Source organism: Haematobia irritans, chromosome 1 (genome assembly GCF_050003625.1).
Source record: "Haematobia irritans isolate KBUSLIRL chromosome 1, ASM5000362v1, whole genome shotgun sequence".
Taxonomy (NCBI): domain Eukaryota; kingdom Metazoa; phylum Arthropoda; class Insecta; order Diptera; family Muscidae; genus Haematobia; species Haematobia irritans.
This window is the reverse complement of record NC_134397.1, coordinates 245692132-245706219: the sequence shown is the minus strand read 5'-3', so window position 1 is coordinate 245706219 and position 14088 is coordinate 245692132. Positions and strand designations below refer to the sequence as shown.

At 29.3% G+C, this 14088-nt stretch overlaps 1 protein-coding gene across 2 annotated transcripts in view; it reads left to right on the top strand.

Moving 5' to 3' along the window:
* Nucleotides 1–14088, top strand: part of grn (GATA binding protein grain) — a 123745-nt gene that overhangs the window by 54265 nt on the left and 55392 nt on the right. The window contains exons 3-4 of one of the 2 annotated variants that reach the window (XM_075313420.1): nt 1144–1427; nt 2378–2555. In XM_075313420.1, the coding sequence (XP_075169535.1) occupies nt 1144–1427; nt 2378–2555 (462 nt within the window). Of the gene's footprint in view, nt 1–1143; nt 1428–2377; nt 3342–14088 lie in introns of both variants that reach the window. The other variant, XM_075313364.1, reaches the window with a different exon arrangement.

Below are 14088 nucleotides of genomic sequence, written 5' to 3'. Positions count from 1 at the left end.
CCATTGGACAGACTTAGGAATCTTACGATCGATCTATAGATGACTGCTGTTGCTGCAGATGATCGATCTGTTTTGTTTTGTGTTTTTTTCTTACTTAAAAGTTTCTAGGGAAAGGGAGTTGGAAACGGGGGGATAAAGTTGAAAACGATTGTTTATGATACAAATTAAACAATTTATGACGACAGCACTAAACTAAGGCAAAACTTATGTAATAGCGGATCAAACATGGACTTAAAGCTAAAAAGCAGAAAAAAAACAAAAAACAAAAAAAAATTGCACAAAAAACTTCCGTGCATAACAGAAACAAAGGATGGTTGGTGGATCAGTAACCTGGTTTCATATATATTTTTTTATGCTTGGTGGACTGGTGAGGGGGGTGGGGGGGCTCAATATATTATTAAAGTTTCACCAATCCAGGCCTATGTAAGTAAGTCAAAGCCAAACCACTTGCCAAAAGTCAAATAGCCACTCTATGGTGCAACAACTACTCCCGCTGCTCTGCTGGTTTCTCCATATCCTCTAGAAAAATGCGTTTACTTGGTTTTTTTGCCGGCTGGCTGTAGTTATTGTATGATTGCCGGGTAGCTATAAATTAAAACACTCAAGCGCGTTCTCCTTTTATTTTATATTCTAGAGGCATACCATGTGTTAGGAAAACTAGGGAGCTCTGGATTATGGTGTTAGTAGCCTCGTCATCACAGTCATTGTTCTTGGGCAAGGGTGTTTTGCAACATTTTGGTTTGTTTTTTTTTTTTTTGTTTTTGCTGGATTTATGAAAAGATCATTTATTATAAATCGTTATCGCTTCTGGTCTCAAAATTTTGTAAGACCACAAAAAAAAAACAACCAAGCCACAAATATAAACTTGTAAAAGCTACATACAAAACTTATGTTCAAACATCTGTATTGAAAAAATAAAAATAAAAAATATATATATCAGTCAGTGGAATAAAGCTAAAGGAATTTTGTATGTTGGCCTAAAAGATTAAAATAAAAATTCTTTAAAGTAATTGATTTAATGCTGGCCTCATAATTTAAACCCCTTATTTTTGTCTTAACTTAAATTTTTTTGGTATTTTTTGTAAAAAATTCAATGATGGATTTTTTTATTTATTTTGTTTTATTTTTTTTTATTTATTTCAGCATCCCGTATGCCTTCCTCACATACATCACCACAAATGTGTCGGCCTCACTTTCATACGCCTCTTAGCTCATGGCTTACCAGCGAACATAAATCATTTGCACCCGCCAGTCCTTGGGGTAGCCCGTTTGCCTGCCCCCAAGAGCCTCAGGTGGATCATAAGTTGGGCCAGGTGGGACAAACACATCAAACCACAACGACGGGTCAGCATTCATTTCCATTTCCTCCCACACCGCCAAAGGATTCAACACCCGATTCAGTACAAACAGGTCCATCCGAATATCAGGTAAGTGGTAACGAAAGAGAAAGATAGAGAGAGAGTGTGATATTACATGAACTACCCCATGAAAATGAAAATTGTCGATAAAATCTTTCTCCTATCGATGTTAATATTCAAAGTTGGTCGGTAACACAGTGTTAATAAGTCTGATAATAATTGCACCCAGGTCATAGCTATCCTATCGCTATGACCTGGGTGCACTTATCATCAGACATATTAACACTGTGTTACCGACAAAAAATATTTAATGTTAGATATATTACATAGAGTGATAAAAAACTGGATTTTTTGAAAGTTTGTTTTTCTCGGTGTAAAAAAACATACCGACCGGTGGATGTCGGTATGAAAGGGTAATATCGGTTATATGTTTAAAAACATATAAACATATAACCGATATTACCCGTTCAACCGGTTTTCATATAAAGAAGTAATTATAAAAGGAAAATCAAATTTTATTATCACAAAAAAATCAACGAAAACATAATTCGAGATTTTAGGTTATGTTAATTGGCAGCCCCATGTATCAGGCTCACTTAGACTATTCAGTCCATTGTGATACCACATTGGTGAACTTCTCTTCGAGATTTAAAAAAAAAATTGGACACAATATTTTGTACTTCAAATGCACGTTGTACCTATTTAGAAGTGTGTTTTTCTATTTTTATTTTTCAAATGAGAAATCTACATTTTTCGAGCTATTTTTTTTTCTATGTTTCTATTTTTCTTTTTTTTTCTTTTTATTGATGAAAAATAAATTAAAAAATAAAGATATCAAGCTCGAAAAAACATAGATTTTTCATTTAAAAAAAATTAATCGCTTCCACTTTTTTGTCGATAATACCGGGTATGGGTTTAATATATATTTTCATTCATTGGAGGATTTTTTTAAAATAAATATATATTTTTGTAATTTTTTTCCTTACCGTTTAACAATATTTCTTCTTCGTCTTTTGTAGGCTGTGGTCAATGCCTTCATGCATCAAGCCCAAGCGACGGGTAGCAGTTCCCTGCCGGATACCAGTTGTGCGCTGGATATAAAACCCACCATACAGAATGGCAGTACATCATCACTACATAATGGTGGTGGTGCAGGAGGTGGTGGCGGTCAATCCTCAGCCCCCAAACAGCGTGAAGGTACTACAAATACCACCAACAATAATAACAATAATAGCAACAACAACAACAATAATAGTACAGCAAATAGCAATAACAATTCGGCAAATCACAATCAAACGCATAATTCAACAACATCCTCCTCAAGGTCATCGGCCTCATCGCACAGCAATAATAACAATGTCAACTCTGCCACCAGTAATACCAACTCCAGCAACAACAACAACAACACCAGCAGTAGTAATAGCAATCACAATACCACCTCTTCATCCCATCATTCCCATTCAAGTGGGAGTGCCTCACATAATGCTCTCCTTAATGGTCTGGGTAATGCAGCCGGTAGTATATTCGATGGGTCGGCCCAAACCAGCTATGGCAATTTAAGTAGTTCCATGGGTCTGAGTAATGGTGCTGGTGGAGCTGGAAATTCAGCTGCAAATAGTTATGATGGCAGCTATGCCTCATATGCGGCCCATCATCATCAGCAACAGGTGGCCGCTGCTGCTGCAGCGGGTATGTTCCAAAGTTCATCGATGGCTGCTGCGGCAGCAGCCCGTCATCATCATCATCATAGTCATGGGCATGGTCATATGCATCATCATGGAGGTGGCTCGTCGGGCATGGGTGGATCATCGAGTTTGGGTTCATCTGGTGGCGGTGGTATGGGAGGTGTGGGTGGCAGTAGTCATGGCATGGCCGGTGGCCTTTTGGGTAATGTCAACAGTTCAAGCTCTAGTGGTGGTGGTGGAGGAGGAGCCAGTGGCTTAGATGTAAAGCCGGCGCGTACAAAACCCAGGACAAGTGCTGGTAAGCAAGACACACACACACACGCAATTGTAATGGTGTGGGTGGTTTAAACTCTGTCACTAAATACACACATTCACATATACATTTATTTTTTTCGATTTTTTTTTTAAATTTTAAGATTTTTTTTTTAAGATTTAATTTAAGATTTTTTTCAAAATTTAATTTTAAGTTAAAATTTCTTTAAGTGACTTTCTATGTGTATTTATTTATTTTTTTTACTTTATGATATTTTTTTTAAGTTTTGAAAAGATTTTTATAACGTTTTTGTTATTGTTCTTGAAGACTTTCTAAAATTTAGATTTGCCTACAAGGGTTTCAAGTGTTTTGCATTTTGGCCCTCTGTCTGTCCGTCCTTTTGTTCACTCATCCATCTATTCATTCCTTCGAACCTGACTTTTCGTGGGATTTTTGGTGTTGTCTGGGTTCAGTGTACTTGATTCTCTTCTCATTCATACATCTAAGTTAGTCACTCACTTACTCAGTAAGTCATTCTTTCATAGCTTCCTTTATGGGCCACAACATGGCCATTTTTTCTCATGTAAAGCAAATTTTTCTCATTTCCCTTCTTCATCTCGCCTTTGACATTCCCTTTCCAATCAATTTTCTCTTGTTCCAAATTCAAGTGTACTTGCATTTTGTGTTGCAAATACCAAAAAAAAAAATCAAGCCCTAGCTTTTAGCCACTTGAGCATGTACACAGATTCACATACTTTGGCATTTGCTTATGGCCACAATTTGGCTTAGTACTCACTAAGTGGTGGTGGTGTATACAAAAAACCATTGTTTAAGCCAAAATACACAAAAGTGAATACACGTTTGCTTTGCCTTGGCGTGTGAACTCTCGCGCGCTCACGCAGTAACATCAGTGACAATGGTGAATGTGCAACATTTGTTGCTGTTGTTGTTGTTGTTATTTTGCATTCCGTTACTCATGGACTTTGTCTTGAGCATGGACCGAGCGACCCTTAGACGCAATAATGTGCAATATCTGCTTGTCTTATCAAGTGAATGAGTTCTTTAATTACTACCTTTACCGGAGTAGTTTGTCATCGTCGTTGGCAAGCAACAGAAGGAACTTCATTTTGCGATGATTGCATTGTTTAATTACATGTTAATTAGAGTTGGGCATATATGCATGTTGTAAGGTACATTATAATTGTGACAGTTCAACCAGGGAGAAGTGAGCTACCGCATACGGTAGGTCCTATGGCCGTCCGTCCATCCGTGTTTTATAAAATTTCAAAAAATTGGCGTTACTTTTACGATTGCCACTCGAGCCAAAAATAATCTATCAATATTTGGAGACAATTTACCAAAAAAAACTACTAAACCAAAAAATTTTATTTATGTAGAAAATTTTGTCAAAATGTTTTTTCTATAGAGAATTTTGTCAAAATTTTATTTCTATAGAGAATTTTGTCAAAATTTTATTTCTATAGAGAATTTCGTCAAAATTTTATTTCTATAGAAAATTTTGTCAAAATTTTATTTCTATAGAAAATTTTGCCAAAATTTTATTTCTATAGAAAATTTTGTCAAAATTTTATTTCTATAGAAAATTTTGTCAAAATTTTATTTCTATAGAAAATTTTGTCAAAATTTTATTTCTATAGAAAATTTTGTCAAAATTTTATTTCTATAGAAAATTTTGTCAAAATTTTATTTCTATAGAAAATTTTGTCAAAATTTTATTTCTATAGAAAATTTTGCCAAAATTTTATTTCTATAGACAATTTTGTCAAAATTTTATTTCTATAGAGAATTTTGTCAAAATTTTATTTCTATAGAGAATTTCGTCAAAATTTTATTTCTATAGAAAATTTTGTCAAAATTTTAATACTATAGAAAATTTTGTCCAAATTTTATTTCTATAGAAAATTTTGTCAAAATTTTATTTCTATAGAAAATTTTAAAAAAATTTTACTTGTATAGAAAATTGTGTCAAAATTTTACTTGTATAGAAAATTGTGTCAAAATTTTATTTCCATACAAAACTTTCTCCAAATTTTATTTCTATAGAAAATTTTGTCAAAATTTTATTTCTAAAGAAAATTTTGTCAAAATTTTATTTCTATAGAAAAGTTTGTCAAATTTTATTTCTATAGAAAATTTTGTTAAAGTCTTACTTTTATAGAATTTTTTTTCAAAATCTTACTTCTATAGAATTTTTTTTTCAAAATCTTACTTCTATAGAAATTTTTGTCAAAATTTTATTTTATAGAAAATTTTGTCAAAATTTTATTTCTAAGAGAATTTTGTCAAAATCTTACTTTTATAGAAAATGTTGTCCAAATTTTATTTCTATAGAAAATTTTGTCAAAATTTTATTTCTATAGATAATTTTGTCAAAATTTTTTTCTATAGAAAATTTTGTCCAAATTTTATTTCTATGGAAAATTTTGTCACAATTTTATTTCTATAGAAAACGTTTTCAAAATTTAATTTCTATAGAAAATTTTGTCAAAATTTTATTTCTATAGAAAATTTTATAAAAATTTTATTTCTATAGAGAATTTTGTCAAAGTTTTATTTCTATAGAAAATTTTCTCTAAATTTTACTTTTATAGAAAATTTTCTCAAAATTTTACTTCTCTAGAAAATTTTGTAAAAATGATATTTCTATAGAAAATATTGTCAAAATTTTGTTTCTATAGAAAATTTTGTCAAAATTTTATTTCTATAGAAAATTTTGTCAAAATTTTATTTCTATAGAAAATTTTGTCAAAATTTTAGTTATATAGAAAATATTGTCAAAATTTTATTTATATAGAAAATATTGTCAAAATTTTATTTCTATAGAAAATTTTGTCAAAAGTTTATTTCTATAGAAAATTTAGTCAAAGTTTTATTTCTATAGAAAATTTTGTCAAAATTTTTTTTTTGTAGAAAATTTTGTCAAAAATTTATTTCCATACAAAATTTTGTCCAAATTTTATTTATTTATAGAAAATGTTGTCAAAATTTTATTTCTGTAGAGAATTTTGTCAAAATATTATTTCTATAGAAAATTTTCTCAAAATTTTACTTCTCTAGAAAATTTTGTAAAAATGTTATTTCTATAGAAAATTTTATCAAAATGTTACTTTTATAGAATTTTTTTCAAAATTTTATTTCTATAGAAAATTTTGTCAAAATTTTATTTCTATAGAAAATTTTGTCAAAATTTTATTTCTATAGAAAATTTTGTCAAAATTTTATTTCTATAGAAAATTTTGCCAAAATTTTATTTCTATAGACAATTTTGTCAAAATTTTATTTCTATAGAGAATTTTGTCAAAATTTTATTTCTATAGAGAATTTCGTCAAAATTTTATTTCTATAGAAAATTTTGTCAAAATTTTAATACTATAGAAAATTTTGTCCAAATTTTATTTCTATAGAAAATTTTGTCAAAATTTTATTTCTATAGAAAATTTTAAAAAAATTTTACTTGTATAGAAAATTGTGTCAAAATTTTACTTGTATAGAAAATTGTGTCAAAATTTTATTTCCATACAAAACTTTCTCCAAATTTTATTTCTATAGAAAATTTTGTCAAAATTTTATTTCTAAAGAAAATTTTGTCAAAATTTTATTTCTATAGAAAAGTTTGTCAAATTTTATTTCTATAGAAAATTTTGTTAAAGTCTTACTTTTATAGAATTTTTTTTCAAAATCTTACTTCTATAGAATTTTTTTTTCAAAATCTTACTTCTATAGAAATTTTTGTCAAAATTTTATTTTATAGAAAATTTTGTCAAAATTTTATTTCTAAGAGAATTTTGTCAAAATCTTACTTTTATAGAAAATGTTGTCCAAATTTTATTTCTATAGAAAATTTTGTCAAAATTTTATTTCTATAGATAATTTTGTCAAAATTTTTTTCTACAGAAAATTTTGTCCAAATTTTATTTCTATGGAAAATTTTGTCACAATTTTATTTCTATAGAAAACGTTTTCAAAATTTAATTTCTATAGAAAATTTTGTCAAAATTTTATTTCTATAGAAAATTTTATCAAAATTTTATTTCTATAGAGAATTTTGTCAAAGTTTTATTTCTATAGAAAATTTTCTCTAAATTTTACTTTTATAGAAAATTTTCTCAAAATTTTACTTCTCTAGAAAATTTTGTAAAAATGATATTTCTATAGAAAATATTGTCAAAATTTTGTTTCTATAGAAAATTTTGTCAAAATTTTATTTCTATAGAAAATTTTGTCAAAATTTTATTTCTATAGAAAATTTTGTCAAAATTTTAGTTATATAGAAAATATTGTCAAAATTTTATTTATATAGAAAATATTGTCAAAATTTTATTTCTATAGAAAATTTTGTCAAAAGTTTATTTCTATAGAAAATTTAGTCAAAGTTTTATTTCTATAGAAAATTTTGTCAAAATTTTTTTTTTGTAGAAAATTTTGTCAAAAATTTATTTCCATACAAAATTTTGTCCAAATTTTATTTATTTATAGAAAATGTTGTCAAAATTTTATTTCTGTAGAGAATTTTGTCAAAATATTATTTCTATAGAAAATTTTCTCAAAATTTTACTTCTCTAGAAAATTTTGTAAAAATGTTATTTCTATAGAAAATTTTATCAAAATGTTACTTTTATAGAATTTTTTTCAAAATTTTATTTCTATAGAAATTTTTTTCAAAATTTTATTTCTATTGATCTTTTTTTTTCAAAATTTTATTTCTATAGAAAATTTTGTCCAAATTTTATTTCTATAGAGAATATTATCAAAATTTTACTTCTATAGAAAATTTTGTCAAAATTTTACTTCTATAGAAAATTTTGTCAAGATTCCACTCCTATAGAAAATCTTGTCACAATTTTACTTCTATAAAAAATTTTTGTCAAAATTTTATTTCTATAGAAAATTTTGTCCAAATTTTATTTCTAACATATAGAAAATGTTGTCAAAATTTTATTTCTATAGAAATTTTTGTCAAAATTTTACCCCTATCGTGCAAAATCGACCAAAACACCAGGAATTCTACCAAACAGTAAAAAATCTACCATTATTGGTAGAATTCTACCTACTTTGGTAACAGTGGTTACTTTTCCATACCCGCAAACTGGAAAAGACGACTTTTCCAAGAGTCAAAGTCCAGTTTTTTCATATTCCCCCATCAATGGCACTAATCGAATAGTATTTAGTGACCTATTAATTACAAAATTAAAAAGTCTACTCGGAATTGGAAAGAGATCTTTTTATACTGCCAACTTTTTAAAAGTTTTCAATAACAAAAATCGAGGTTTCCATAACCGCAAAATCGAAATGTTTGGATTTTAATGAAAATCAAAAAGTCGATATTTTAAAAAAATTTTAAACAAAACGTCGGAATTTTAATGAGAATCAAAAAGTCAATATTTTAAAAAATTATGAATCGATTGTTTGACTTTTCGATTTTTTTTTTTTTCAAAATTAGAAAAGTCGAAAATTGACTTTTCAATAGTGGGATACTTTTATTTCTTATTCTCCTTCTTATATTTCTTAATTGATTATTATTAAAAAATTCCTTAAAATTTAAAAGAGAGCGTGAATAATTTGTTTTTGACAAAATCCCCAATCTCTTCTGAAATTCCCTCCACTTGGCTTCCCATTAATTCATATAAGTAAACCTCTTCTTATACTTACCGCACCATTAATATAACCCTCGTTAGTACTTTCCATATAACTAGTCCCTAAAATGAAATGAAAATTCTTTATGGTTGTGAATGAATGCAAAAAAATAAACATAGTTTATTTGCCACAATTTTTCATTTTCTTGTGTATTTTTAATGGCAGTAACTTTTATTAGGCACCAACTTTGGTATGTGTGTTTAGTTTGTGGTCTGAGAAAGTCAGCAAAAAAACTGCAAAATAAAAATCAACGAGACATATCACATGTTTTTTTTTTTGTGGTGTATGTGCTATATGTATGTACGTAGCTCCACAACAAGCATAATCATACATATGCATGTATATCCGTACATCCGTCCGTCCATACGTTTGTCTGTTATACCGGTGTACCCGTTGAGCTGGTGAAATATGCGCGGAAGTGCTTGCAGTTGTTAACGATGTATAACACCTGCTACGCCGGCCGGTTTAAAATATTCTATTTCTACTATATACACTTGTAGCCAGGGAATACAAAAAAAACAACAGAAGACAATAAACAAAAAGTAGAGAATGTTTAGCTTCCTTGGCCAAGAGATTTTTGTATTTTGGAGCTATATGTTAGAGGGGGGTTTTTCCTTAATCATTCATGATAAATTAAAGGAATTTAGTTTTTTTTTCGGAAGGGAGAAGAAAGAATTTTTCAATTCTATAGAGTAACGTAGGAATGTACTTTTTAAGCTAATTTTTATAAAAATGTCTTTCACTTTTTTAAGGTTTTCGAATATGGGTTTTGTTTAGTTTTTCCTTATTGGATAAACCGAGCTGTTAATTATTAAACTTCTTGTCAACAGGAGGTCAAATTAAAAGGTATTTAAGGTCTCTGAAGGTCATCTAGCAATAGCGAAAAGTTTGTTTCTTAAGTTTTTTTGTTTTTTTGAGAATGCTCTCTTCTCTCAGTTCTCTAATACTCACAATAATGGGAAGTTTGTTTCTTAAGTCGTTTGTTTTGTTTGAGAATGATATCTACTCTCAGTTCTCTAATACTCACAGCAATAGCGGCATTCTTCCTTAGCAATAGCGAAAAGTTTGTTTCTTAAGTCTTTTGTTGTTTCTTCTCTACCTAATACCAGTTAGGTTTTCAACAATTTGTATATTTATAGGACAAGTATAGCTTTACTATTAAATAGTATTAAATGTCTCTGAATACCCTCGAGTCTTTATTCTCGCAACAACATCGGCCTTATTCTTTGATTTTTTTGCAAAAAAAATCTTCTGGTTTTCTTGTAATGAAAATTACAACATGTTTGTTTCTTAAGTCCTTTGTTGGTTTTTTTTTCTACTATAGTACAAATTCATAAAATAGTATAAAGAACCCTCAACTTTTCGCTCTCTAATATCTACAAAATAAAATCTTAATTTTCCGAGTTTGAAATAGTTTTTAAAAGAAAAGTTTGTTTCTTAAGTCTTTTCTTTTTCTTCAAATACAAAATTCCTAAAGTAAACTGTTCATTAAATTTTCTTCAGCCAAAATATAATTTCATCACAAAAGGTTATCATATGTCTCTAAATGTCCTCCATTTTCCAATAGTCACAAACAAATCTGCATTATTCATCAGCAATCCTGAAATAATTTCTAATTACAAGTTTGTTTCTTAAGTCTTTGGTTCGTCTCCTCGTATCAAACTCCAAAAGAAGGTTGAGAATTTTTCTACAGCATCTTATTTCCTTAGATGTCAAACTATAAATTCTCTATTAAAGATTAATACAAATCTCTGAATGTCCTCTACTTTTCGTTCACTAATAATCACAATAAAATCCACATTATTCTGATTCAAAGCCTGAAAGATTTTCTAATGATAAGGTTGATGCCTAAGTCTTTAGTCTTTTTCTAATATAAAATCACCAAAGTAAATTGTTTATTAATTTTTCTTCAGCAATTTATTTCACTTTTGTGTTAAGACACCTCTTCTCCCTTTTCGCTCTGCATTATAGCCGTCTTCTTTGGGATTCGCTAACAACCGAAAAGGGCTTTATCATTGTTTGCTTTTGTATATCTTTTATTGTATCAACAATCCTCAAAGATAAGCTTACGGATTGAGGGCGTAAGAACATATGTTGGTTTGTGTGGTGGTTAAAATGTTGTCGTTTGTGTCATTGTTTGAATTCAAGAGATTCCTTGTGGTAGTTTTTGTTTTTCTTAAACAATACAGTATTACAAGCAAAAATAAAATTGATTGGCTTGATTTTTTTTGGTTGTAGAAAGGAAACCTTCGTTTTGTATTGTCATCTACCTTTGTGGGGCTTATTTTAAAGTTTTTTTCTTGTTGAGCCATTTGAGTGTGTCAGGTGAAAAATCCTGCAAATAAATCGACAACAATAAGACATATCATTTGGTATAAATACCTCCAATATGTATTGTCCCAATCGCAGGTCTCAACTTTGGACCAAGAGAGAAGCAACCAAACGAGGAAAAAAACAGATACCACAAAATTGCTGTCATGCATGGAGTTTAAGTAATTGATATGGGTGAACTGGACTGGACTTTACCTAAAATCGCTTATAAGAAACTGTTAAGCATTGTTTAAGGATTTAAGATTGTCTGGCTGTATGCCAACTTGGCCCCTGGTTTTGGGTGTTTTGACAGTTCTCCAAAGAAGTTCAGTTCAAATTTAAGTTAAATGGTGATATTGATATTTGGAACTGCTCACTGGTGGCATTGAGTATTTCTTTTATGCCTTTAATTTTGTGAAGGTTAAGGGTATAAGGCGCTAGCAATTTACCAGGAATGTTATAAATCTTTGGAAAAAATTGTTTCATTCAAGTTGAGATTTCCGTTTTTAAGTCTCTCTCAAATAAAGATTGAAGCTTGTTATTTTTTTTAATTATGTGATCATTTAGATTTCTTAATTAAATTAAAATTTATTTTATTACTGAGTTTATTTTTCTCAATTTTCATTTTTTTAAATTCTCTTTGTTTGATTGGTTTCTCTTTTATTTTCCCCCTTGTTTTTGGGGGGTTTGTATTTTTTCACCCACTTCCACTTCTTTAAAAAAATTCTTTATAAACCTGTGTAAACACACCCGTTTATTTACACTCACATCAATGTGTCTGTTGTTTGTCTTGTTCACCAGCTATTTAAAATAAAATTGTATAAGAAAATTGTTTTGCGCTATCTTAAAAATATTTCATATTTACTTTATCTAATCTGTATTTAATTATATATGTATAATGCGTCTTAAAATCTATAAAGGTCAGAATAAGAGTGTCTCATAATGTATTTATAGGTAATAGGGAATCCTATTAATTATAAAATCTTGGAATTATTTTTTTTACCAACGAAAGAATTACAAAATATCCCAAAATTTGGTGGAATATTAATCCATCTGTATAGTGGTATCTAACAATTATATGTTTTTTTTTTAATAATATTTAATATTTTTTTAATAAATTTTAATAATCAAAAATTGCCAAAAAACCATTAAAAAAAGTCCTAAAAAGTTTCCTAAATTTTTCCTATGCTTAATTGAAAAAAGTGTTAAATCAATTAATGATTCACAATTACTGAGCCTACAAAAATATTAAAGAAAAGTGGGTTTATTCTTTTTAAACTCTCCGGACAAAAACTTTACTTCACGGGCTGCAAAATAAGCTTCCATGCTTTGGAGAAGGAGAGAGGTAGGAGAAATATTATATACTGATTGAGAGATATTATATACTCTACTTTAAGATTTACAAACAAAAAAAGTCTTAGAAAACTAAGACCTAAATCACTCCTATTCTGACCTCTATTTATGAATCTAACTTGCCTCCTTTCAAAATACTTTATATGTAAGTGTACTAAATTTTAAACTCTATATAATCTATTTTATCACAACTGCCTTAACAATAACTTTTTTACTTAATGCACTTGATACACACATATTTTCGGTAATAATGCACATTTTCCTGAAAATAAACCAAAGAGTCTAAAGCAAAACGCACTAGCACCCCCTCCAGAAGAATGAAAACTTCATATACGTTATATGTTTCAAGCACGTTTCTCTAAGATTTTATACATGGGAATTTTGTGTTTTATGATGCTGATGGAAATTAGCTGGAATTCCATAAACACATCCAGGAATAGGCAGAAAATGCACCAACATAACTGACAACTCCACATAAATCGTTAGCAGCAGACCTTTGTTTTTTTTTTCTGACAAAAAAAGAGGTCTTAAAAATATGCTGAAGCAATTTTTGGCTGCTACATCAGCATCGGAGAGACCAATATCATAGCCACAAAATAGATATAACTAGGGTCTTGGCGTATAGAAGAAATCAAAAAAAAGACCTCTAGAAAAAATGTGCACAAAATTCCTAGAAAATACAAAAACTCAGTCTCCATAAAACTTATAGAAGGCGAATGGCAGCATATCATAGTGTTTACCTATGAACCAGCACAATCAAAAATCACTGAAGATGAAGAAGAAATAACTACAACAACACAAACGTAAAAAAACGATAAACGACAATAAGAAAAAAATCGAAACTCCAAGAAGGCCTTTTTACATTCAGATGGTTGAACATACGACGCCTGTTGAAAGAGGGACAGACAGATTGCCATATAGTAAAACTCAAAACTACAGTTAGATATAAACACTAAATCATAAAGACCTGACCACAGACAGACAAAAAGGAAAACCTGCTGCTATGGGAGTCTGTCAGCCAAAACTACAACCACCACCTATGCTGTCAGACATTTTACGTAGTAAAAACCCTTGGACTCAAACGAAACAAACAAAAAAAAACGTAAAACAAAAATCGTCACAGGGAACTGTCACCAACTACAGGCGGGCCTATGGTCATCGCCTATGGCCCTAACTTATATGTCTGTCCTGAAATGTCTTGTAGTCTGTGCAGCATCATTACTGTAAACAATAAAGGATGCTGTCCTTCTGCCACTTCGAACGAGGCTAATTGAAATCAAAACAAAAATCCTTAATGATCGTAAAAAAGATCTCAAAAAAGACGACTAAGAACTCCACAGATAGAGAATTCACCCTACATGCTTTGATGATGCTTATTAATAGTTTTGTATATACAAGCAGAGATGGTTTGTTTTTTAAGCCAAAACCAAAAGTACCCTATCTCCCGTTCTGTGTATTTAGTTGGCCTTATGCA